At 38.7% G+C, this 27537-nt stretch overlaps 1 protein-coding gene across 3 annotated transcripts in view; it reads left to right on the top strand.

Moving 5' to 3' along the window:
* The window catches only part of TESK2 (testis associated actin remodelling kinase 2), a 131082-nt gene that overhangs the window by 83767 nt on the left and 19778 nt on the right, over positions 1-27537 (top strand). For all 3 annotated transcript variants that reach the window (XM_015066854.3, XM_053213299.1, XM_053213306.1), the window contains one exon: positions 7711-7759. In XM_015066854.3, the coding sequence (XP_014922340.1) occupies positions 7711-7759 (49 nt within the window). The remainder of the gene's footprint in view (positions 1-7710; positions 7760-27537) is intronic.

Here is a 27537-nt window from a genome sequence, read left to right as displayed (position 1 = left end):
TAAAATGTAAAAAAAAAAAAAAAAGAAATTTAACTTTTAACTGAATTCGGTAAATATTTACTAAATGCTAACTATGAAGAAGGCAGTGTTTTAAGTATATATAGAGACACAAAACCACCTAGTATATTTATTCCAGGTGGGCTAATTACTGTAGTAAACCATGTAAAATCTTATTGATTTAAAGGCATGTTTCTTATTCATGTCCTAGTTCAGCGTGTGTTGGATTGAGTTAGACAGAGAGCTTTTTTTTTTTTTTTTTAAACCTAGGTCAGGGCCTCAGATTCCTTCACTGGATCTTCTGCATCTGCTGACAGATGAAGGAGAAAAGTATAGAGGAGAGGGTTGAGGTTTTTATGGGACAGGCCTAGAAATGACATAATAATTTCTGCCCCTGTACTACTCTCCAGAACTCAATATTATGGTCTTAACTAACTGTTATAGACATTGGGAAACTTCAGGAAGAAAAGGGAGGTAATTTAGTGAGTAAATAGCCATTCTTTTCCACACTTAAGATTCCTGCCCTCAAGAACCATCTAATTTAGTGGAAGAAGCAGACATAGATAAAACTTGATGTAGAAGGCAGGCCTGATATGTGTTTATATAATAGAGTTTTAAATAGAGTAATATAAATGTATAGAGAAGAGAAAGATTACTTCAGATTAGAAAGAGTAGGGAAATATGTGAAATTATGTCTCTGAGACAGAAATTATTATAACCATTCTCAATCATATGACTTGATATGTGACAGTTCCTGGCATCCTAAATGGTATATAAATGTTGGGTGCTATTGTTATTATTGTTATTATTCGGAGACATTCTTGCACTAAGTTTGTAAGGATTGGTAGAGCTTTGAAAAGTGGATTCCAGGGGCACTTGGGTGGCTGAGTCAGTTGAGCGTCCAACTCTTGATTTGGGCTCAGGTCATGATTCCAGGGCTGTGGAATCAAGCCCCATGTCAGATTCTGCACCGAGCATGGAGCCTGGTTGGGATTCATATTCTCTCTCTCTCTCTCTCTCTCTCTCTCTCTCTCTCTCTCCCTCCCCCTCCTTCCCTCCCTCCCTCCCCCTCTGCCACTCTCCCTGCCCCTAAAAGAAATAGTAAAAAAGTGGATTCCAGATGGCCTTATTGTAGCAACAGTATGGAAGTGGGAGAATTTAGGACATATTTAGGAGGAACAGGTTATATAACTAAAACATAGAGAATTCAGGTGGGAGTAATAGGAGATACGGTAAAAGAGGTGTGGGTCAGATCATTCAGATTCTTGAATAACATGCTAAGTAAGGAATTTGGACTTTGATCAGGAGCTGTGAACTGCCACAAAAATCTTTTTGAGTAGCTTCTTAATGAAAGGCATTGTGTCTTGTTCATTTTTAAATCCTTTTTATAACTATATGGGGAGGTAATATAACATTGTGATTAAGAGCACAGAACCCACTGTTTAGGTTTGACGCCTGGCTCAGCCACTTATTATTTGTATGACTTTGGGCAGGTTACTTTATTTCTCTAAGCCTAAATTTCTTTATCACTATAATTGGGAGAATAAAAGTATTACTTCATTGGATTATTATGAGGATTAAATGAATATAATATAAAAACAATGCCTACACAGTAAGTGCTCTTTAAGAGTCAGTTGTTGGGGTGCCTGGGTGGCTCAGTTAGTTAAGCATCTGACTCTTGATTTCGGCTCAGGTTGTGATCTCATGGTTGTGGGATCAAGCCCCACATCAGGCTTTGTGCTGGGTGTGGAGCCTGCTTAGGATTCTTTCTCTCTTTCTCGCTCTCCCTCTCCCTCTGCCTTTCCCCTGCTCTCTCTCTCAGAAAAAAGCGTCAGCTGTTATAATAATCATATAATAACAATAATTACCAGTGCCTGGCAAATAACAAGCATTCAGTGATTTTTAAGTGGTCAGAGTTGTGTGTTAAATTTACCCAGCAAGTGTTTATATACTGTCATATGACAGGCAAGAGAATTCATTTCATTTTATAAAACATAGTTAAAGGTAGGAAGCAATGATGCTATAGGAGAGTGGTGTAGATGGAGTGTCTTCATAGTTCAGAAGCATGCTAGTTCAGAAGTACTTCTACTTAGAGGGAGCCAGATTTGTTTTGTGGGAAAGGAAGTATCTGAACTGGGCTTTGAGGGTGAGTAGAATGTAACTATGTAGAAATGAGGGGAGGGACATTCTGGGAAGTGGGAACAGCCCTAGAAAAGCAAAGGTGTATAAAAGCATGGTAATGACACTTTATGGAAAATAGTAAATCATGCTACAGGAAAGGCTGAGGCAAATTAAGTCTCTGATCAAAGTCTAGTTTACCAGTAGTATCAGAGTTGGAAGTTTCCTGTTATGGTCTTACTAACTTTAGAGTGGGTGATCAGCTGTCGTTTGTCAAGTCAAGACTGAGCCTTGCTACTCAGTGTGTGGTCCATGGACCTAGCAGTGTCAATATTACCTGGGAGCTTATTAGAAATTCAGACTCCCAACCTCCCTCTGCCCCAACCTGTAGAATCAGAGCCTGGAATTTATATAAGTCCTAGGTGATTTGTGTCCACATTAAAATTTAGGAAGTGCTCGTCTAAAAAACAAAAGCAACTCTTCTTTTTTTTCTTTTTAAATGTTTTTATTTATTTAAAAAACTTTAATGTTTATTTATATTTGGGAGAGAGAGACAGAGACTGTGTGAGCAGGGGAGGGGCAGAGAGAGAGGGAGACAGAATCTGAAGCAGGCTCCAGGCTCTGAGCTGTCAGCACAGAGCTGATGAGGGGCTGGAACTCACAAGCCACAAGATCACGACCTTAGCTGAAGTCGGACACTTAACCGACTGAGCCACCAAGACGCCCCTTTATTTATTTATTTTAATATTTGTTTATTACTTTTGAGAGAACTTGTGCTTGGAGGAAGGGCAGAGAGAGGGAGAGAAGCAGAGAGAAGGGACGGAGGGTCCAAATCAGGCTCCGCACTGTCAGCACAGAGCCTGATGTGGGACTTGAACTCACAATCCGTGAGATCATGACTTGAGCTGAAGTCAGACACTTAACTGACTGAGACACCCAGGTGTCCCATTAAATGTTTTTATTTTTGAAAGAGATAGCCAGTGCTCTTGTGCCAGGGTGGGGGAGGGACAGAGAAAGAGGGAGAGGATTGGAGGTAGGCTCTGCACTGACAGCAGAGAGCTCCATGCAGGGCTTGAACTCATGAACTGAGAGATTATGACCTGAGCCAAAGTCAGATGCTCAGCCGACTGAGCCACCCAGGCATCCCTCTTCTTACTTAACACAAGTGTGTGTGCATAATATGAAACTAAAAATAATAAATTTCAGTAATGACTTAGTCTCAAGCACATGCATTAACAAAGTGCTCCTCCCTTCCTGAGCTAAGTAATTCTAGCTGGCTTGATTTTGGGTGGTGGTAGTAGGGAGTATGAATCATTCAGAGTGTAATAATTTTTAGGTCCAGTCTCATACCAAAAAAGATTTGAGGTTTTGTCCACAACTTAGATTTTAATATAATTAGTAATAAAAATTTCAGTGAAAACTTACTGTTAATATTAAATGCTTTTCTAGGCATATATCACTTCCCTGTTAAGGATGAGAAATATTTCCCTTAAAGTTTTCTTTAATGTTTATTTTTCAGAGAGAGAGAGAGAGAGAGAGAGAGAATACGCACGCACACAAGTGGGGGAGGGGCAGAGAGAGAGAGAGACACAAAATCTGAAGCAGGCTCCAGGCTCTGAGCTGTCAGCACAGAGCCGGACTCAAGGCTCAAACTTACGAACTGGAGGTCATGACCTGAGCTGAAGTTGAACACTTAACCAACTGAGCCACCCATGCGCCCTGAGAAATATTTCCCTTTTAAAGTATATTCTTTTTATAGCAACTGTAATCATGTACTCTGCTCAAGCTCTTCTTCTAATATAAAGCTAATGCCTATCTTAGCTTGAGAGCTCTGTGAAACTGTTTTGGATGTGGTGGGTGATGGAAAGAAAATGAGGTTGAGGAGGTCAGGCAGAAAAGTTTCACATAGACGTAGAGTTGTGTGACACCACTGTGATGTGGTGATGTGAGCTGGGAGTGGGGAGGAAGGCAGGCAGAAGAAAACTGTCACATGAAACCAGTGCCTGCCCGAATGTGCTGGCTGTGACATCTCTGCGGATGATGTGGTCATAGTGAATGGTGGGTTTGGGGGGAAGGGAAGCAAGGGTGTATCATACCCAAACCAGGTCTTTTCAGCTTTTAGGAGGCTCATGACTTTATTTTTTAATTTTTTTTTTGTTTCAAATTTTTATTTAAATTCTAGTTAACATATAGTATAATACTGCTTTCAGGAATACAGTTTAGTGATTTATCACTTACATATAACACCCAATGCTCATGACAAGTGCCCTTCTTAATATCCATCACCCATTTAACCCCTTCCCCACCCACCTCCCCTCCATCAACCCTTAGTTTGTTCTCTATGGTTAAGAGTCTCTTCTGGTGGGGCACCTGGGTGGCTCAGTCGGTTAAGCATCCGACTTTGGCTCAGGTCGTGATCTCACGGTTTGTGAGTTGGAATCCTGTGTCGGCCTCTGTGCTGACAGCTTAGAGCCTAGAGCCTGCTTCAGATTCTGTGTCTCCCTCTCTCTCTCCTCCTCCCCTGCTGTGCTCTGTCTGTCTCTCTTTCTCTCACAAAAATAAGTAAACTTAAAAAATTAAAAAAAAAAAAAAAGAGTCTCTTATGGTTTGGGCCACCTGGGTGGCTCAATTGGTTAAGTGTGACTTCTGCTTAGGTCATGATTTCACAGCTCATGAGTTCGGACCCCGCATCAGGATCTCTGCTGATGGCGTAGAGCCTGCTTCAGTTCCTGTCTCCCTTTCTCTCTGCAGCTTGTGCTTTCTGTCTCAAAAATAAATAAAAACATAAAAAAAAAAAAAAGAGTGTCTTTGGGTTTGCTTCTGTCTCCTTTTTTTCTCCCTTTCCCTACGTTCATCTGTTTTGTTTCTTAAATTCCATGGATGAATGAAATCATATGGTATTTGTCTTTCTCTGACTTATTTCACTTAGCATAATATACTCTAGCTCCATCCATGTTGCTGTAAATGGCAAGATTTCATTTTTTGATGGTTGAGTAATATTCCATTATATATATCCATCTTCTTTATCCAATTTCAGTTGATGGACAATTGGGTTCTTTCCATAATTTGTTCTTGATAATGCTGCTATAAGCATCAGGATACATGTGCCCCTTCGAATCAGTATCTTTGTATTTTTTGGGTAAATACCTAATAGTGCAATTGCTGGGTCATAGGGTAGTTCTATTTTTAACTGTTTGAGGAATCTCCTCCTGTTTTCCAGAGTAGCTGCACCAGTTTGCATTCCCACCAACAATGTAAGAGGGTTCCCCTTTCTCAGCATCCTTGCCAACATCTGTTTTCCTGTGTTGTTAATTTTAGTCATTCTGACAGATGTGAGGTGGTAGCTCATCATGGTTTTGATTTATATTTCCCTGATGATGAGTGATGTTGAGCATCTTTTCATGTGTCTGTTGGCCATCTGGATGTCTTCTTTAGAATAATGTCTGTTCATATCTTCTGCCTGTTTCTTTTTGTATAAGTTTTTTTTTTTTTTGAAAGAGAGACAGAGAGAGAGTGGGGGAGGGGCAGAGAGAGAGAGGGAGAGAGAGAATCCTAAGCAGGCTCCACACTGTCAGTGCAGAGCCTGATGTGGGGCTCAAACTCACAAACCATGAGATCATGATCTGAGCTGAAACCAAGAGTCGGGTGTTCAACCGGCTGAGCCACCTAGGTGCCCCTCTTCTGCCCATTTCTTAACTGGATTATTTATTTTTTGGGTTTGAATTTGGTGAGTTCTTTATAGATATTGGATGCTAACCCTTTATCAGCTATGTCATTTGCAAATATCCTCTCCCATTCCATAGGTTGCCTTTTAGTTTTGTTGATTGTTTGATTCACAGTGCAGCAGCTTTTCATCTTGATCAAGTCCCAGTAGTTCATCTTTTGCTTCCCTAGCTTCTGGAGATATGTCTAATATGTAGCTATTGTTTTGCTAGTAGAATCCTACTGCCTAACTTCTATATAAATATTTGACTAAATAAAATAAATACTCCTTCGTTCTCCAGCCTTGTACCTGCCTCTAAATGTTCTTTCTGTGGTGCCTGGATAGCTCAGTAGGTTAAGCGTCTGACTCTTGATCTCACCTCAGGTCTTGATCTCAGAGTTGTGAGTTCAAGCTCTGTGTTGGGCTCCATGCTGGGCATGGAGCCTACAAAAAAAAAAAAAAAAAAAAAAAGGTTCTTTCTTATAAAATGAATTTACATTGTGAAGCTAATTTGGTGATCATTGCTTTTTCATTCAAGAAGTGTTTGTTTAGCATCTTATTTGCAAAGCATTGTGTATCAGGCACTATATGTAGAAACAAATGAGAAGAGATCTGTATTCTTGAAAATCTTTCTTATATTCCATTCTGGAGAAGAAGTCACAAATGTTAAAAGAAGAACAGTTAATATATTCTAGTTCTTAGTATGTTCTAGGAGCCCAAGTTATGTCATTTCATCTTCACAATAACCATATGAGTTAGGTAATAGTAATACTCCCATTTTGTATATGAAGAAACTAAAATACGGGGATGTCATCATGAAGTGGCAGAGCCAGGATTCAAATATAAGCAGTCTGACTTCAGACCCTGGACCACCTCAGTTAGGCTAATGAACAATCTTTCAAAGCAAAGTGAAAGTGCATAGCAGTACTGTTGAGATGAGGAGGGAGAGAGAGGATTAATGATAAGTGAAGATATCCCCGAGATCAATATAGAGAAGATGAAATTTTAGCTGATCCTGGAAGGATTATTTTCAGTAAAATGAAATAAAGAGAAGAGCTTGAATTTAAGTTTGTAGGTCATAAAAATCATTTATGCTGTTCAACAAATCTTTTGTGCCAGATACTATACTAGGTACTAGAAATGCAAAAGTATGTAAAACTCCGAATTCTTCATAGTAAGGATGGTTAGTTACTAAAGAGTGATATTGGCTGGGGTGCCTGGGTGGCTGTGTCGGTTAAGCGTCCGACTTCGTCTCAGGTCATGATCTCACAGTCCGTGAGTTCAAGCCCCGCGTTGGGCTCTGTGCTGACAGCTCAGAGCCTGGAGCCTGCTTCAGATTGTCTCCCTCTCTCTCTGCCCCTCCCCTGCTCTCGCTCTGTCTCTCTCTCAAAAATAAAGATTAAAAAAAAAAGTGATATTGGCAGAGGGCAAATTATAATGAGTTTAGGAATGAACGAAGGTTAAAGAAATGTAGATAGTGAATGTAACCTATTAAAGTTTGGTAACAAATGAGGGATGCCTGAGTGGCTCAGTCAGTTACGGGTCAGACTCTTGATTTTGGCTCAGGTCATTGTTCTCACGGTTTATGGGATTGAGCCCTGTGTCAGGATCTGTGCTGAAAGCACAGAGCCTGTTTGGGATTCTCGGTCTCCCTCTCTCTCTCTGCCCCTCCTCTGCTTGCTCTCTCCTTCTCTCTCAAAAATAAATAAAGTTAAAGGAAAAAAAAAATTACCAGCCTGATATCAAAGTTGAGAGGCTGCAGCATTATACAAGAACCCAGGAGACTTCACAGGTATTGGATTATTTCCAATGCATGAGTAGCTAAACTAGTTTCTTTATATGGCAGTTATATTGTTTTCCTTTGCTAAAAATTTTTTTTGTTTGTTTCATAGGTTCATGGGTGTGTGTGTACATCAAGGACAATTGCATGCACTTACAGAGGTAAGACTTAAGCATATTGAAGTAACTTCTTTGCCTTAGTTTTAGCATTTGTGGTTCCATACTGTTACTTGCGTAATGTTAGCAAAATGTGTATGCATTTATATTTATACAAAAATGACAGTGTTAACAATGCTTTCTTCTCTTGCCTGGGGAAAATAGCCATATCTATTAATACTCTTGGATTCTCTCATAATATTTGTGAATAATCTGAGAATACGAGTGCTCAAATGTTATACTGATTCTTGCTTCCCGGATGACCCCTTCCAAAGCTAAGGGAGACATCACTTGGCTGCAGATTATTTCATGGCAACAAATTCCCGGACTATCCAGAAACATTTGGTGTCCTGATATAGAATTCCACAATCACTGTTCTAGTGTCCTGATTGGTCTTATTACTCCTTGGAATCAGTTTACATCTTAAGTCTTATTTCATTTTCAGTCTTTTCTAGGTAGTAAAACCACTACTTAGCCTCTGAGGACCAGAGAATCCTCTCTAGAACAAAGGCTTCCTAAACTTAGGTACTGACCTATCAACTCAGAATTTACTTGGATCCTTCTCAGAAACACAGCTTCCTGGAATCTTCTAGGCTTTGTAGGTCTTCATAGGGCCATATGTGTTCTTAAAGCTCCCCAAGATTATTCAAATGAGCATCTAGATTTAAGAGTCTATGTTCTAGAATGTATTCACATTCCTCCTTAGGAAGTAAGTATCAAAATACAAAGTGAAGAAACTTAGGAAGGAAAATTGTTTAACAGAATTTGCAAGTATTGGTTTCCTGCTGGCTTGGTGCCCTATATTTGTCCCTAATATCTGATAAAGGAAGGTCCCATGTACCTCACTCTGTGTCTCTTTTCTCAGTTACTGAGGGCACCAGAATGTGGAATGTGTATAGTTCTGTCCTGCCTCTTATATGGAAGGCCAAAGAAGGCAGAATAATGAGGTGGTTAAGAGCATGGACTCTGAAGTCTTGATTGCCTAGGTTTGAATTTCTCTGTGTCTCAGTGGTGTTGTCTGTAAAATGGGAATAAAAAAAATAATAGTATCTGTTCCAGGGAGTCTAGATAGAAAAGAGGACCAATAGCTGAATCCTAAAGTATTTAATTTTAAAAGTCTGAGGAGAAGACATTTTGAGAGGGAGTGGTTAGCGAGGTAGGAAGAGAAACCACGAGCGTGTATTGGCCTGGAATGGAAAGGAAGGAGTTTCAAGAAGGAGGGAGTCAGTAATTGTAACAGATCCTACTGATAAGAAGATGACCTCACAGGGATTTTGTGAGGATGAAATATAAAATGCTTATTTAGCACAGTGGCTGGCATATAGTAATTGCTTAGTACATTTTAACTGTTACAGCTTTTATTATTAGCAATGACTGGTCCCTCCCACACTCCTTAAATTGTCAATATTTTTCATTTGATACTTAGTTCAATTCTGTGGTTAATGTTATTAAAAATTTTAGAAACTTTTTATTGGGTACGCCTGGATGGCTGAGTGGGTTAAGTGTCTGACTTCAGCTCAGGTCATGATCTCATGGCTTGTGGATTCAAGCCCCACATCATGCTCCACGCTGACAGCGTACAGCTTACTTGGGATTCTCTTTTTCCCCCATTGTCTGCCCCTCTCCGACTTGCACTTTCTCTCTCTCTCAAAAATAAATAAACTTAAAAAAAACCCTTTTTATTGAAGTGTGACATAACAGAAATGTTATAACATGTGAAATGTGTACAGCTCACTAAATTTTTACAAATGAACCCGCCCATAACCAGCATTTCAGATCAAAAACATTTTCTGTGTATTTCTTTTCTCAGAAGTGAGCCTATAAATTCTTCAAAGACAAAACTCTCTCCTTCTCTCAAGCTTTCTGCCAGAGCTCTGACACTAATAATTGTTAAAGTATTTGTTGTACTCCATGTTTGTATCATTGTTCTCTGAAATGTCAGTTTACTGGAAGGGCTTGTATGTTGGTTTTTCTGACAAAGAACATGCTTTAAAATCTGTGATCATGGAGCGCCTGGGTGGCTTAGTCAGTTAAGCATCCAACTTAGGCTCAGGTCATGATCTTGCAGTTTGCGAGTTTGAGCCCCACATCGGGTTCTGCGCTGACAGCTCAGAGCCTGGAGCCTGCTTCGGATTCTATGTCTCCCTCTCTCTTTGCCCCTGCCCCACTCGCACTCTCTCTCTCTCTAAAACTAAATAAACATTAAAAGAAAAATCTGTGATCAAGTTGTAAATTTAGAAGTGGAGTGTAGTCGAAATGGCAGAAATGAATGCTCTTAATGCAGCATTCTTTTGGCCATGTTGCACTTAAGTAATATTCTCTGTGTTTGTTAGCTTGTTGTAGCCATATACAACATACAGTGCCTGCTTTGTGAAAGAGTGTATATTTCCAGTATCATTAATCAGATATTGGCATAATTTATAATTTTTATTGTGATGTTAATAGGCTGATGGTCATTTAGGCCAAATATCCAAATGTTACTGGTTATTTTCAGAAGGGGATCCCCAAGGGCCGTTATGGCATAGATATCTGAGGACTCACATGTTTGTCTTAGAATTGAATTTGGCAGCATACTTTTGGTTTCACTAAGGATTATAAAAATAAATTACTACTAACATCTAGCACAGCATTGGGAACTTGGATGGAACTCTTGATTGGTGGAATGCCTGCTCTTTACAATAATGTGAACACCATTCTTTATTTCTCTTAAAATAAGTTTTCAATAATTACAGTAGACAAACATAGCTCTTGTTAGTGCCTGTAAAGTGTTGATATTATTAGGAAGAGTACTTCTCGTATACAGTAGTGATCTGGACTTTTTTAGGCTTTAACCATTTCTGTGAGTGTTGTTTGTAATTGTAGACATTAACTGAACTTGGAACAATCAGACAGTTAGGTACTACTAACTACCACCGGTAGTTTTACCTGTAGTAAGTATAGACTTCTGAGTTTTTAAGCAAACGAGTTGTTTGTTATAGAGAAAACAGTTTGATAAAAGATCAAACAGAACCTTTTAAATTTCATGTATCAAATAGGAGTGTTCCATAAGTATTTCTTTGACTCAGGAGACCTAACATTGTCTTTCATTTGGTCATGAGTATCAAGGAAGTGGAAATCTTCAGTTTTTAAAGACAGAAAATATAACCCTTTGTATTATTAGTTAACTATTGCTATATAATGTCCAACCATAAAAACCTCAAAAGAATACAACAATAAACATTTATTTCTTGTACATCTGCAAGTTGAGCACTTCTGCTAGTCTCACTTGGGCTCATTCATGCATCTGTCAGGTCATCCGGTAGTCTGATCTAGGTTGGGCTTTGCTGGGACCGCTTTGCTCTAGCTGCTTCTCATCCTTCTTCTGGGACCAGCGGACTAGCCTGGACATGATGATACCAGAATAGCAAGAGTATGCCAGCCATTTGCATAAGTGCTTTTCATGATTCTGCCTATATTCAAGTTTGCTTGGCCAACATCGCCATTGGACAAAACAAGTCACATGCCTGAGTCCACATTGGGAGCATACTGCAAAGTTATATGTCAGAGGGCATAGATTCCATAAAGGGTGAAGAACTGGAACCACTGTTGCACTTTCCCATACCTGATAAATATCCCAATTAGCAGATCATAATTATTTGTCTTTTCTACTCTAATTGAGGGTAAAGACTTTCTCTCATTTAAAAAAAATGCTTTATATATTAGGTATAATTCACAATTCTGTAGTCATATTTTCTCCATTTTATAGATGAGAAAACTAGGCTTAGAGAAATTAAATGAATTCCCAAAGTAGGATTTGGATCCAGATTCATTTGACTTCAAAGCCTATACCCATTCCATTTTAACACACTGTCCTTAATTCACTTATCTATTCCCCACAGTGCTAAGCACTTATGCATATTCCCCACATGTTCTTGTATGTGTAGCATGTATAGTATTTGTAGAATTTGATTCTATTTATATATTTTTTTGTTATTTGATAAAGATATTTCCTGGTTATTGGATATATTAGAATGCGTTTGGTTGGCAAGTAATGGAAAATAGTCACAAAGCCTTAAACAACAAAATGACTCATATAACTGGAATTCCAGCAGTTTTATTAGGTTAAGAGTTGGTTTAATTCAGCAGCTAAATGTTATTTAGAGGCCCCACGTCTTTCTGTCTCTTCACTCTGTCTTTATATTGTCAACTTCATCCTAAGGTTGGATGTCATTCTACTCAAAAAGTAGCTGCCACCAACTTACATGCTATATGTTTTCTCTTCCATATCCAAGATGGAGGTGTGGGAGATTGTCAAAGACAGACAAGAGAGAGATTCTTCCAGACAGAGTATGTGTCATCTCATAATGCCTTCTTCTTAAGCTTGTTAAGAAAGGCACAAAGAGAGAAATATCCTCATAATCAAACAGTCTAAGGGGCTTCTTTGTGCAGGACCCTTCAGTGCCTAGAAGATTGGAAATTTGGGAATGAGTGGAATATAAGATTGTCGGGTAGGGATCTCAAGTGACAGTACTCTCTGGTCAAAAGAGTCAGCAAAAGAAAAGAATTTCTTGGCAGATATTTTAGGGTCTCTCTTGCCTTTTCTAGGAGAAATTATGCTTTTTCTCCCCACTGTGCCAGTAAGAACCACTTGGCAATTACTTGACCTAGTGAGGTGATTCATTCTCTTTATAGCAAAGTGACCTCAGTCAGGCAGATACTTGGTACTGAAAGAAACATTCCAGGGGCGCCTGGGTGGCTCAGTCGGGTTAAGCTCCCGACTTTGGCTCAGGTCATGATCTCCCAGTTCGTGAGTTTGAGCCCCGCATCGGGCTCTATGCTGACAGCTTAGAGCCTGGAGCCTGCTTCAAATTCTATGTCTCCTTCTCTCTCTGCTCCTCCCCTGCTCATGCTCTGTCTCTCTCTCCTTCAAAAATAAATAAAAACATTTTTAAAAATTAAAAAAAAAAAAGACTCCAGGGGCACCTAGGTGGCTCTGTTGGTTAAATGTCTGACTTTGCAAAAATAAATAAACGTTAAAAAAAAAAATTTAAGGGGCGCCTGGGTGGCTCAGTCAGCTGGTGCCCGACTTTGGCTCAGGTCATGATCTTGCGGTCTGTGAGGTTGAGCCCCGAGTCGGGCTCTGTGCTGACAGCTCAGAGCCTGGAGCTTGTTTCGGATTCTGTGTCTCCCTCTCTCTCTGACCCTCCCCCGTTCATGCTCTGTCTCTCTCTGTCTCAAAAATAAATAAATGTTAAAAAAAAAAAGTCCGACTTTGGCTCAGGTCATGATCTCACAATTTGTGAGTTCCAGCCCTGCCCCGGGTTCTCTGCTGTCAGTAGAGAGCCCACTTGCTTCAGTTCCTCTGTTCCCCCATTCTCTGCCCTTCCTGCTTGTGCTCTCTGTCTCAAAAATAAAATAAACATTAGGAAAAAAAAGAAGAAACACTCTTAGCTCACGAGGGAATGGATCAGCCCTGCAGGCGGCTGAAAAGAACTTTTTATTCACATAGCCCTCATCCTCTTCTCACTCACCATTTCCACCCCCATTGTACACCTTCTTTCTTTTTAAAAGAATAGTTACTTTGAAAATTCCTTGTTTATGTGGGTTGATATGTGTTATTTCTTGTCAGACTTATAAGAAGCCTTATATAATCAGAGAGCTTACAATGAAAGGAAACTCTGTCGGTTCAGTGACCAAACTCATGTATTATTTATAAAAATGAGCAGCCAGACCCCGATTCCAGTTTCTTGGTGTGCAGTGATATTGCTATTAGTTGTGTCTGCTTCTTTCTTTTTTGTTTCTGTGTAGCCCAGTACAGAGTATTATGTTGGCCTTATTTACCTTGAGCCAGATGCGATATTGTCTGGTGCCTGCCTTGGGTTAACTTTGGCAGCATAGCCATGCCTATCTTTCAAGCTTGGGGTGGCTTTGTGGGGGGGCCTTTATTACTACATGATAGTTAAGAGAACATTCCAGATGTGCCAACAATGATTGCCCCTGTGACCCAGGACTTCTAAAGGAATGATGGGTGTAGAAGAAATGACAGGATGTGAACTGCAAGGGAAGAAAGAGGTTCACTTTACACATAACATTTGGAGTGAATTTGCTGTAGGCTAGGTATTCTGCTAGGCTCGGGACTTATCAAGATAAAAAAATAAACCTATTTCCCTATTTATTGCTGTATAACAAACTACCCTAAAACTCAGTAATTTAAAACAACCATTTTATTTTGCTTATGATTTTGTAGGTCAGGAATTTGGAAGAGCTTTGCTAGGTCTCTGATGCTCATGTGTCAGCTAGAGGACCCACTTCCAGGATGGCTGCTTCATTCATATGCCTGGTGCCACAGTGAATGAAGGTGTTTTGGCCCCTGTCTTTCACTACATGGTGTCTCATTCTCTGGGTCATCTCCATATGGCTTGAGCTTCCCACAGCTTGGCGATCTCAAGATAGACTTTTTATGTGGTGACTGGCGAAAGGTATAAGCCACCCAAGTGAAAACTGAAAGATTTCTTATGACATACCTTTGGAAGTTCCAGAATGTCACTTAAGCTGCATTCTGTTGGTCAGATCTGATTCATAGGGAGGGGAATTATCAGACTCTACATCTCACTGACCATTTTTATTCCACTGCAATGTCTTTCAGGGACTCAGTGTTTAGTGACTGGGGTAGTAAGAAATTTCTTACTATGTCCTTCCTTAAAAGCTTTTTTTTTTTTTTAGGGTTTTTTTCCCCCAATATATGAAGTTTATTGTCAAATTGGTTTCCATACAACACCCAGTGCTCATCCCAAAAGGTGCCCTCCTCAATACCCATCACCCACCCTCTCCTCCCTCCCACCCCCCATCAACCCTCAGTTTGTTCTCAGTTTTTAAGAGTCTCTTATGCTTTGGCTCTCTTCCACTCTAACCTCTTTGATTTTTTTTTTTAATGTTTATTTTTGAAAGAGAGAGAGAGCTCAAGCAGGGGAGGGGCAGAGAGAGAGAGAGAGAGAGAGAGAGAGAGAGAGAGAGAAAGAGAGGACCCCAAGCAGGCTCCGCACTGTCAGCACAGGGCCCAACTCAGGGCTTGAATCCACAAACTGTGAGATCATGACCTGAGCCAAAGTCGGATGCTCAACCAACTGAGCCATGCAGGTACCCCAAAAGCTCTTTTTAAATATCCAGCCATTATTCCATGCTGTTAACTCTTAGATATCCATATATTTTGATAGTTGTTACTCGTTATACTTCATATTCTTTTTTTCTGTCATCTCCTGTTTTCCATTCAATTATGTTACTAGTATTTCAAATAGAACATAGCTCTGGTTAGGTCATTCTTCAATCTTACCATTTTCTATTGTTAGAATACTTATTCCTCGAAAAGAAAACTACAGAATTAGTTTTTACATTTTCTCATCTCTTGAATTTAATCAGTTCCCAATCCTCTTACTTTCTTTGTGATGTCTGATTCTCCTTTCTCTGCATTCTTGCCATGATGTTATTCCATGCCTTGATTCCTACAAAGACTTTGTGGCTGTTTTTCCTGTCTCTAGTCTTTCTTTGCTTCAGTTTGGCATATCAGTACTCAAATAATCCATTAGGCATACTTTGATAATGTGATGCTTCTGTTTTAAAACTTCTGTGTAGCATTCTAGACTATTTTATGTCAGAATACATAGCTCTCCCTTTAGTTAGGTGGGTCTTCTGCTGTCTTCTACACCTGCTGGCCTTAGATGTGCCTTCTAGGACCTGGGATGCCCTTATATCTCTTCTCCCTCCCACTTTCCAAGTTATGTCAAATCCCAGGCTCTCTAATGGACCTCAGTCTCCTAAATAGGGTCAATGATAATGCTTTGTGTGACTAGGCTCATAGTATATGTTTAGGATGTGTTTAGAGTAGATTGTTTAGTGTAGACCCAACTCTGAGAAAGCTGAATTAGCCCCAGTGGAAAGAGCCCAAGGTCACAAATAGTATGAAATGCCACATCTCAAGTTCTTTCATAACCAGAAGTTTATTTCATTTATACTTGTAAAAATAGCTAAAAGCATTTCTGTAAATACGTGTTGGCATCTTTACTTTTGAAAAAGGTAACTTTTATTAAAGTTTTTTGGTTTGGTCATTTAGTAATAAAAAATCTGTAAATAAATTGTGGCTCATGTTTTCTGCCCTTATTTTTGGTAACTCCCTATGACATTTGAAAAACAAGAATTTGAGGTTGGCAGTCTAACCCACAAATAATAGAAGAGTTCATTTAGTTTACTTTATTCTTAAGGCAGTTTTCCCCTGACTTGCTAACTTGTTTCTGGCTCATTTACTCATTCTAAAAATGTTTATTGGGCTCCTACTATGTATCTAGCACTATTCCAGGTATTGGGAATGTAATAATGAACAAAAAATAATCTTTTCCCTCATGGAATTTATATTGCAATCAGCAGGGGGTGGGTAGAGGAGTTAGACTAAACAGGAAAACAAATTGGAATATATATGGTTTAAGTGCTGTGGGTGTGTTTGCAGTTTCACTATATGGACAGGGGAGGTCTCACAGAAGAAAAAAAAATTAAGGAATTAAGGGAATTAGCTACATGAACATCTGGGGAAAGAGTGTTCTAGGAAGTGGGGACAACAAGGGCAAAGACATGGAGGCAGAAATGTGCCTGGTATGGTTGAAGAACTCCAAGGAAGGTGATATGGCTGCAGAGGAGAAAGTGAAAAGTATAGTAGATGTGAGTCAGAGAGGAAATGTGGGATCAGATCACATGGTCTTATAGACCATTGTAAGAACTTCAGCTTTTACTCAGGAATTGTGAAGTCTTTGGGGTTTTTGAGTAGAGGTATGACATTATGTGACTTATCTTTTAAAAGATCACTCTGGCTACTGTGAGGTGAATAGACTGAAAAGGAGGCAAGGGTGAAAGCAGGAAGACTAGTTAAGTGACAATTGCAATAGAGTCTGTACAAGAAATAAAGACTATGTAGAAAGGGTGAGAGATGATGGTAACTTGGACCAGAGTTGTAGCTGTAGCAGTAACTGTGCTTCTGTTGATTCTGGATCTATTTTGAGAGTAAACGAGGCTTTCTTGATGCGTTGGGTATGGGCTGTGAGAAGATAAAGGGACTCAAGGATAGCTCTGAGATTTTTGGTCAGAACAAAAACAAAAACTTTGGATAGAGTTTCTATTAATGGAGATGGGGAAGACTATAGGATACAAGATGGAAGATGACTGAGAGGTCAGGTTTTTTTTTTTTAAGTTTATTTTTATTTATTTTTGAGATATAGAGAAGAGTTAGCAGGGGAGAGGCAGAGAGAGAGGGAGACAGAATCCCAAGCCAGCTCCGTACTGTTAGTGCAGAATCTGATGCGGGGCTTGAACCCACTAACCATGAGATTATGACCTGAGCTGAAGTCAAGAGCTGGATGCTTAACTGACTGAGCCACCCAGGCACCCTGAGATGTCAGTTTTGAATAGATTGAGTTTGAAATATTTATTGGACATCCAAGTGGAGATAACTTTATAGAGCACAGGGATTCCAAGGAGTACTCTGAGTGATACCTTACTTGTTCAGTTCCTGTTTTTAGCTTTTTCACTAGAAAACATTCCACTGATTTGGAAGGAGGCATTTTTCAACTGTTGTATTACTTACTTCTTGGGTAATAATAATGAAAATATTATTAATTGAGTTGTCTTTCTTTCTCCTCTCCTCTCCTTTTCTTTTCTTTCTTTTTTTCTTTTCTCTACACCCAACATGGGCCTCAAACTCATGACCCCATGATCAAGAGTTGTGTGCTCCACTGACTGAGTCAGCCAAGCACCCCGTTTTTTTTTTTACCATATATATCTATTATATATAATAGATATCTATGGATATCTATGGATAGATAGCTATTATATATAATATCTATTATATATAATAGATATATAATAGATATATATATCTATATATATGGATATCTATATAGATATATAGATATATATCTATATATATAGATATCTATATAGATATATATAGATATAATAGATATATATATCTATAATAGGTATATAATATCTATTATATATAATAGATATCTATCCATATCTATCTATCTATCTAGAGAGAGAGAGAGAGAGAGAGAGAGAGGGAGAGAGAGAGGAGGGCAGAGAATTTAAGATCTCTTTGGATGAGTAGTGGAGCTGGAATTTGAATCAAGTTCTGGCTCACTGTAATCCTGTGTTTACCAGACTTTAAGCTCCTTGGGTTTGGTTATTTTATTCACTACTGAATCGTCAGCAACTGGCACATAAAGGCATGCAATAAATACTAGTTGAGCAAATGGATAAATGGATGAATGAATGAATACTGCTTCCCAACACTTGGATTTACAGCAGTTAGTCTGTTTGCACAAAGACATTTGCCTCTTTCAAGGTTGTTTTGGCCATCCATTTGATGAATCTTTTCTCAGTGTTGGTAGTGATAAGATAGCTGGAGGATTTAGAAAAGTGCTTTAGGGTATTTCTAGCTAATCTTTCTCCTGATCCTCTCCATGACTGTGAGACTAGTGTGGCAACTGAATTCATAGAGCTCTTTTTGAGTTTAGGCTAAACCAGTTTTTAACAGAAGTTTTGACAAGTGTACTTTTCTTAATTTGATAAGTGGTATCATTCACAGGTGGGTCTATGTAGGCACTTGAGAGCTGTTCCTACTTTGGATACTGTAGCAAGAATGAAGACAGTGGAAGGAGGGTGGTTTCCCAATATACCTCTCATACATTCCTGGTACTCCATTTTAGCATTCCTACACCTGAAACATCATCACTATCTGCACTTTCTTTTAAAAAAATTTTTTTTTATGTTTATTTATTTTTTGACAGAGAGAGAGAGAGAGAGAGACAGAGCATGAGCGGGGGAGGGAGAGAGAGAGGGAGACACAGAATCTGAAGCAGGCTCCAGGCTCCCAGCTGTCAGCACAGAGCCCTACATGGGGCTCGAACTCAAGTACTGTGAGATCATGACCTGAGCTGAAGTCGCAGTCTTAACGGACTGAGCCACCCAGGCGCCCCCACTGTCTGCATTTTCTATGTTTACTTGTTCTTTATGTTGGTCTTTTCTTGCTATCACGGTCACCATTATTTGCCTATATAGTAAATTCTTAGATCAACAATTTCCAAAGTGAATCATAAGCATTTCTATCCTCAACATGCTCATTTTAGCACATTTCACTTTCCTGTAGTAATTGCTTATGTTTGTTTGTTTGTTTATTTATTTATTTATTTTTGATTATATTTATTTTCTACTCAACAAATAATTACTAAGCAGACACTTTGTGTCAAAGGCCAGTTTAGCTGAACTTCGAAAAAGAGAAGCTGGTCTATGAAGGTGGCAGAACAATTGCCTAAAGCCTTCTGGTGCATGGCACAAGTAGCTGCTTCATAAATGTTTAAGTAATGACTTGTAATATATGTGTTAATATAGCGCTTAGCTTTTCTGCTATCTTAGCTGATAGTTCTCTTTTCCTTCATCCCTGACCTTTTCCATTTTCTATGTCTTATCAATCACAATGTCCTGTCCACTTTATCTTCTTACTATCTTGAATCCATTCACTTTACACCAGTTCCTCTGCCATCATCTCGCAGTAACCTGACTAGTCTATCAGTCTTCTTCCTCACCTAAAATCCATACTGTCCATGTTGCCAGCCGAGTGGTCCTTCTAAAATACAAATCTGTTTTTTAACCATCTTAGCCATTTTTAAGCGTACAGTTCAATAGTATTAAATATGTTTACATTATTGTGCAACAGATCTCCAGATCTTTTTCATCTTCTACTTTCTGTTTCTGTGATTTTGACTGCTCCAGGTACCTCATAGAAGTGGACTCATATGGCATTTGTCTTTTTGTGATGGGCTTATTTCACTTAGCATAATGTCCTAAAGGTTCATCAATGTTGTAACGTGTGATGGGATTTTCTTCCTTTTTAAGGATGAAAAATATTCCATTGTAAATGTATACCACATTTTACTTACCCATTCATCCATTTGATGGACATAAACACCATGTTTAATACAAATCTAATTTTGTTTCTCCCTGCATAAACCCTTCTATAGCTCTTCATTGCCCTCAGGGTCAAGTCAAAACATCTAATCCTACTTCTGCTTGTCTGTGTGGCCTCACTGCTCACTTCTCTGACCTCTTTGCTCCTGTCTCAGTTATGCACCACAGTTATTAACCTCTTTCAGTTCCACAAATGGGACATGACCCTTTCCACCTCTGATCCTCTGTACTAGTTCTTCCCTCTGCCTATAACACAACCTCTCCATCTCCCATTGGCCTAGCCAACTCCTACTTAACCTTCAGAATCCAGCTTACATATATTATTTTCTCTCAGAAGTCTTTTCTGATCTCATAAGGTTAGGTATCTCTCCTATATGCTTCCATATTACAATAATACTTATCATTGATTTTTATTCACTGTTTGCATTTGTAGATTATAAATTCCTTAATGGCAAGGACCATTTTGTTTACACTGATACCAGTGGATTCCTAGCATAGTGCCTGACAAATGATAGCTGCTTATCATATTTGTTGATTGAATGAATAAATGAATAATCAGTGGCATTTTCTGGCTCAAAACCTTCAGTGATTTCTTCATTGATTACAGTATAGTTTTTTTAAATTTTTATTTATTTATTTTTGAGAGAGAGGAGAGAGGGCAGAGAGAGAGAGAGAGAGAGAGAGAGAGAGAATCCCAACCAGGTTCCACATTATCAGTGCAGAGCCCAACATGGAGCTTGAACCCACGAAATGTGAGATCATGACCCCAGCCAAAACCAACAGTCAGATGCTTAACTGAGCCACCCTGATGCCCCTACAGTGTAGTTTTATAACCTTAGTTGCTTACCAGAATTGCTTAGGAGCTTTTTAGAAAGTGCAGATGCCAGAACCTCACACAAGACCCACTGAATTAAAGTCTTGGCGGAGGCCTAGGCACCTGTATTTAAAAATAAATTAATATACTCCATAGGGGGTGCCTGGGTGGTTCAGTCAGTTAAGCGTCTGACTCTTGGTTTCACTTCAGATCATGATCTTGCAGTTTTGTTTGAGTCCTGCATTGGGCTCTGCACTGACAGTGCAGAACCTGCTTGGTATTCTCTATCTCTCCTCTCTCTCTTCCCCTGCCCGGCTCGTGTACTCTCTCCCTAACTAAATAAATAAACTTTATATATAAAAAAATAAGTTCATAGGTTATTCTGATATACAGCTAGGGTTAAAACATGGAATTCAGGATAAACTCTTAGCTTGGTATTGTAGTCCTCTGTGCTCTAACATCATCTTGCCTTTTTTCTGCTAGGTCTCCTCTTCTTTAATGAATACTTTGTTATTCAAACAAACTGGTTTTCATGTGTTTACTAAACACGGTCTGTGTTTTTTTCTGTTTTTTTTTTTTTTGTCTCCTTATTCATATTTCTTCATCCTAGGATGTACTCTTCCCCTTTATCCTGTATAGAAATCTTCTCTCCCTTCAGGACTTGGCTCAAAGTCCACTTATTTCTCCATAAAACCTTTTCTGATTCTTTCTTTGCCAGTGCTTCCTCCCCTCTCCTCGCCACATTTGGTCATAATGTTCCCCTCCATTGATCTTCTTCTCCTGAATAGTTTTTGTGTTTGTCTGTATGTCTGTGTCTGTGTATGTACCTCTCTTATTACACGTTCTGCCATGTATTGAAGTTATTTTTGCTTTGGTTTCTCTATGTAAATGTAAGCTTCCAGAGTAGAAGGAACCCAGGCTTTGGGGTCAAAATGCTCAGATAAAATGTCAGGCCCCACTATTACTAGTTGAGTAACCATAGGCAAATTATTTAAATTCTCTAGGCTTGATTTCCTTGTTTATTAAAAAAAAAAAAAGATAACAAGAATGTTTCAGGGTGTTGCAAGGTTCAAATGAGATGAAAGTGCTTCATAAAACAAATTAGTTGCTGGTTATTATAGGGATAGTATTTTACTCATCTGCATATCTGTGATTTCCCAGCAGTACCTCGTATTAAAAGACACTATAGATACTGACTGATTGAATGGGGGAAAAGGAAGCATGTTTTATGCCATTTAAAAAGTGAAGTAGAGGTGAATTTTCTTTTAAAAATTTCTTTTAAGGGAGCCTGGGTGGCTCATTTGGTTAAGCATCAGACTCTTGATTTTGGCTCAGGTCATGATTTCTCAGGTTTGTGAGTTCAAGCCCCACATCAGGCTCTGCACCAGCTCGGAGCTGACTTTGCAGAGCCTGCTTAGGTTCTCTCTTTCTGTCCCTCCCCATTTAGCGTGTGCATGCCTGCACATGTGCACACACACACACACACACTCTCTCTCTCTCTCTCAAAATAAATAAACTTAAAAAATTATTTTATTTAGGGGCGCCTGGGTGACTCAGTAGGTTAAGCATTCCACTCAGGTCATGATCTCATGGTATGTGGGTTCATGTCCCGCATCGGGCTCCCTGCTGTTGGTGCAGAGCTTTGGATACTCTGTTCCCCTCTCTCTCTGCCCCTCCCATGCCTGCATGCACTCTCTCATTAATAAACATTAAATCAGTAAACATTAAATAAACATTAACAATTTTTTTCATTTCATTTATTTACTTATTTTTTGAGAGAGAGAGAGAGAAAGACAGAGACAGAGAGAGTGCAAGTAAGTGAGGGGCAGAGAGAGAGAGATAAGTGAGACTCACCAGAAGTGGGGCTTGAGTTCATTGGATATGTGAGATAATGATCTGAGCCGAAGTCAGATGCTTAACTGAGCCACCCAGGCGCCCCCTAAAAAATTTTTTTAATAGATTTTTAAAATGTATTTTAGAGCTTATATGCATAAGCTCTTGCCTTGCGAATGCTTTTGCATTGATTAATTATAAATTATAAGACCTCTTGCATAGTTATCCTTTGACTCTGTAACTAATTTGTTCAACAATTTATTTTCCATTCAGATTAACTAGTCAGTCAAACATGTATTTCTGGTACACCCAGAAAGAACAGAATTGAGCACTGGACTTTTAGAAATACAAATAAAACAATAGACATATTACCTGATAAGTTAGCTAAAATTTTGGATAAGAAAATATTTCATCTTTTTAAACCAATAATTTATTGTAGTTGGCAGTATCAAGGACCCTTTATTTATGACATTTAAAAATAAGCTTTTTTCTGATTATAAAATCAGATGTACTCATTAAAGAAATAGTTAATATTTCTTGAATGTTGTGTTACATGTGTTTTCTTTTTTCATCCTTATGACAACCCTCTGAGATATAGCCACTATTACTGTTATTTTATGTAAGAAGAAACTGAGAATTAGATTAAATAATATTTGGAAAGCAATTCTCCCACTTTTTACCTACTTAACTCAATTTTTAAGTCATAGTTTAAATTTTCACTTCGCTAGAGTGGCTTTTCCTAATTGATCTCCCACATCCAGACTGTGAGTTGGCTTCTTATTTTCTTTGATAGCATTCTTTCCTTTTTCATTGTAGTACATCTTATAATTCTTCATTTATATGAATGTTTGTTTATTGTCCCTCTCTTTCCCCTATATTACTTCCATGAGGACTGGGACCTTTTCTGTTTTGTTTACTACTAGCAAGAAATAGGTAACAGGTCATTGAAGAGGTAGGAGTTGGGTTAGAAGAATTAGTTGGGCTTCTTCAGGAATTGTCACTAGGAAAGCTAAAGACAATGTTGTTAGATGCTGGAAGGCTAGAGTGTTAGCCAGAGGGCACCACAGTTAGGAGGACAGTTGTGTTTAGTGTGGTTCTTACTTACTCTTTTTACCTGTTTCTCTTGACGAAGCTAATATGGGTTGCTTTGGCCACTTACAAGGATGTTATAGTAGGAAAATGTATAATGTGGGGATAGAATGGATTGCCTTTCAGATCCATTCTGTCATATTGTTATTTTGTAGCCTTGAGCATTGTTTTCCCTATGAGTATGCACTTGTGAAAAAATGTTCTATCCATCATGGCAAGTGAGATAAATAAGGACAGTGTAATGTATATATTCTGATATTGACTAACTTATCCTGTACATAAGGTCATCAAAATCCTTTTCTGAGAACACCTAAAAGATAAGGAGGCATTCATGAAGATCAGATAGAAGAACATTAACATTTTGGGAAATAGAGACTAGATCATGCAAGGCCTTAGGGCATGGTAAGGATTTTGAAATTTATTTTAAATACAGCAGGAAGCCATTGAAAGATTTTAGATAGGAAAGTAAATGATACAATTTGCATTTTAAAAATAGTAATTTGGTTACTCTAGGGAGAATAGATTGTTGAGGGGCAAAAGTAAGGGCAAGGAGAACAGAAGGAGAAATTTAGAGATTATGTGAGAAATGTGGGTGGTTTGAACTGGGGTGATATCCATGAAAATGTTTAAAGATCTGTCTTGGAAATAGAAGCACAAGATCCTGATTGTGACTTTGATAAGAAGGAGAATGAGAGGGGCGCCTGGGTGGCTTAGTTGGTTAAGCGTCAGACTTCAGCTCAGGTCATGATCTCACAGTCCATGAGTTTGAGCCCCACATCAGCTCTGTGCTGACAGCTCAGAGCCTGGAGCCTGCTTCAGATTCTATGTCTCCGCTCTCTCTGCCCCTCCCCTGCTCATGCTTGGTCTGTCTCTCTCTCAAAAATAAATAAACATTAAAAAAAATTTGTGTTTTGAAGAATGAGAATGAGAAATGAAATGGTCACAGTTTCTAGGTAGGTGGTGGTGGTGTTATTTACTGAGATGTGGAAAACTTGGAGAGTACAGCTAGAATACTTCTCCCTCTGTTGTGCGTATATGACCTGTATTACCTGAGAACTTTTTTTTTTTAAACATAATGCTATTATCGGCCTAGTCTCTTCACTATAGAAGACCAGACCCAGTCTTTGTCTTAGCCCATCTTAAGGCCCTTACTTGGGCAAGACTTTCCTGGTTTAAGCTCTAAAGACTGAAGTAGGTGATAAGAGCTGACTCATAGAGAATGGGGATGGAATCCCTGTATATAGTAGATGGTCAGGGACACTTCACTCATTAATTCATTCAACAAGTATTTATGAGGGCCTACTTTACCAGACACTGATCTAGGCATAGTATTAAACCTATTTTTCAATGAACTTATGAAATGAAATGTCAGGATCTTCTGAATTTATTTGGAAAGGGTTTCAGAATTCAATGCTATGCTCATTCTCTGCTTTTAGTCATTTAGAAATTTTTTTTTACAATTTAGAATTCCCCAAACCCTTCTGAGTGGCATCATATCCAGGTCTGCTGCTTTGCTTAAATTGAGAGTTGGCCTTAGACTAGTATTAGCTGCTTCCCAGAGAGTCCCAGTGTCTGACAGAGGAAAGATAATTTTGAACAAATTGGTAAAATAAATATAAACTTAATTCACTGAAGATTAACCATCTGATTTTTCTCACTTTCTTATTAAAGAGGGCATATCATTCTGACATTTGAGATGGTTTAAAACCAAGGGAGAGAAAAGGCTCTCCTTTCTTGTTTTAGGATGTAGATACTTACATATACACCAGACCTCAGATGTTTTCTCTGCAGTAAAACCAGAACTGTCTGGGTCCATTTTCCCCACCCCTTCTTTTGATAACTGCTAGTAGAGATCATGAATTTTTGTGAATGTGAGGGTATTTAGTTACCTATTTGACTCTTAGCCTTTGGAGATTTCTGTCTGCATTTGGAGGGACTATTGGGCTGGGAAGCTGTCTTCCACATAGCAAGTTAGAAATCTTTCCTCCCTTTCTATCCCTTTACCTACCATTTGCCACTAGAAGATACTATTTGAACTTGTAGTTTGCTTCCTTTAACTTTTGCTTGATTTATTCCTTATTCTGAGGCTAAGTGGTATGCTAATATAGGCAGAATAGGTAGAAGAAATGATTGGTTCATTTGAGGATGGTGTTCCTTTTATATAAATCACCTTAATTAGAAACTTAATTTCTTCTCGTTTCTATTTTCATTTTGTCCACTGTCAAGTCCCTATTCCTCAGATCTGGTGGGGAGACAGGGTGTGTGTGTCTTCTTTAATGGATTGCTTTGTTCACTCTGACTGAGCCCAATCATCAGGTCAATGTCAAAAGATTCCTATGTGCATCTGCAGAGTACAGGGTTGTAGTAGATTTGGTGTGGCAAGCTGGAGAAAAGAATCATTTTAAGCATAAAACCAATATTTGGGTATAGGAAAGCAGACTGGATGGAGTGGTCAGGAGCCCTGGGCCGATCTGAAATCATGTCTGAAACTATTGATTGCTAGTAGAGCTTCACAGGGTAAAGAGAATAGTCTTATTATTTCTTAGTTTATTCCTTTGAGAAGATTTGTTCTACAGATTTATCTTCTAATGTTTACTTTATTTAAACATATTTGATTTTGATTATGAGATATTTGTTGTAAGAGTTAAAAATCTGTGGGGAAAGATTAATCATACTTCTTTTAATCTTGTGGGGAAGATTTCATTTTGATGTTTATAGTAGCTTACATCTTAGAAAAACACTTGTACTATTTCAGGTATGTTAAACAAACATGTTCTTTAAGCAGTGAATGGGGTCATACTAAGTGTCTGTCTATGGGAAGTACGAAAGAAGAGGGGGAGATATCTTTATGGCCTCTTCTACTTACCTTTCAGTTGCTGATAAAAGAAATATCTTCCATAATTTCCAAAAAGATATCTTACTTATATTTTTAAAGTCCATGTGATTTTGACCACTTTAAGGAGTTTACCAAGAGGGTGATAAAAAAATATCCTCAGAATTTCATATCTGAGCAGCTAAATGTACTGTTTTATATTTCACTTTATATCCAGTGCTACCATAGTGTCTGCCAGATAGTAGGCATTATTAAATATTTATTTTGGATGGTATTTATCAGAAAAATTCTCTAAAAGCATACTTCTTTTTGATCTTAAATTACATTAATGACTAGAATTGGGATGGCTTCTAATGAGAGAGAACTTAAAACCTGCCTCCATTTATTTCAATGTACTCAATCATTCATTTGTTCATACAACAATTTATTTTTACTTCACTGGATACTGGGCTTACAAAGTTGAGAAAGACCTGGTCCCTGCCATCAAGGTTATAGTACAATGTGATAAGCAATAGTAGAAATATGTACAGAGGGATAAATGGCACAAAGTATAGGATGAGGTATTAGGAAATGCTTTCCAAAATAAAAGATTCGAACTAGGTTTAGAAGGATAAATAAGAATTAACAAAGCTATGAAAAGAAAGAGGAGTATTCTGGCAGTAGATAAGCATATATGAAGGTAGAATGAAACATTTAAATATTCTGAAATACTTTTTAGGTTCCCTTTCCCTTTGGGTCAGTTCATTACTACTGACTGCTTCAGTCAGGCAGCCCTGGTGGATCTCCTGAACAGTGGCAAACTCGGACCTTGGCAGATGTAGGGATATATGCTTGTAGTGGCTGTGGAACTTCGAGCTGAGAACAGGAGCCTCTTTTGGAGCACAAGCCTCCCACAGGGCGCTCTTGGGATGCCTGTCCTGAAATTACCCAAGGCAGTAACAAAGCTTTCTTTTCTTCTTTAAACCAAGCCAGCAGGATGGGATGTCTGCTAGCCTTTGTGTTTGGAGCCGACCAAAAGACATACAGTGGCCAGCACAATGGCATTGTTGGGCTTCAGTGAAAACTAGGTCGGGGCCCAGGCCCTCATCTGTAGAGGGCTCATCCAAAGAACAGAGGTTTCACAAGTCACTGATTTAGCCGATACTGATTTGACACTAATACTGATTTCTGATCTGTTTCTGACTTACTGACGGCACCTACGATTATAGGATCTCTTCCCATTGCTTC

Source organism: Acinonyx jubatus, chromosome C1, assembly GCF_027475565.1.
Source record: "Acinonyx jubatus isolate Ajub_Pintada_27869175 chromosome C1, VMU_Ajub_asm_v1.0, whole genome shotgun sequence".
In the NCBI taxonomy this organism is placed as follows: domain Eukaryota; kingdom Metazoa; phylum Chordata; class Mammalia; order Carnivora; family Felidae; genus Acinonyx; species Acinonyx jubatus.
The sequence above is the reverse complement of the archived record's forward strand: the minus strand, read 5'-3'. Positions and strand labels throughout refer to the sequence as shown.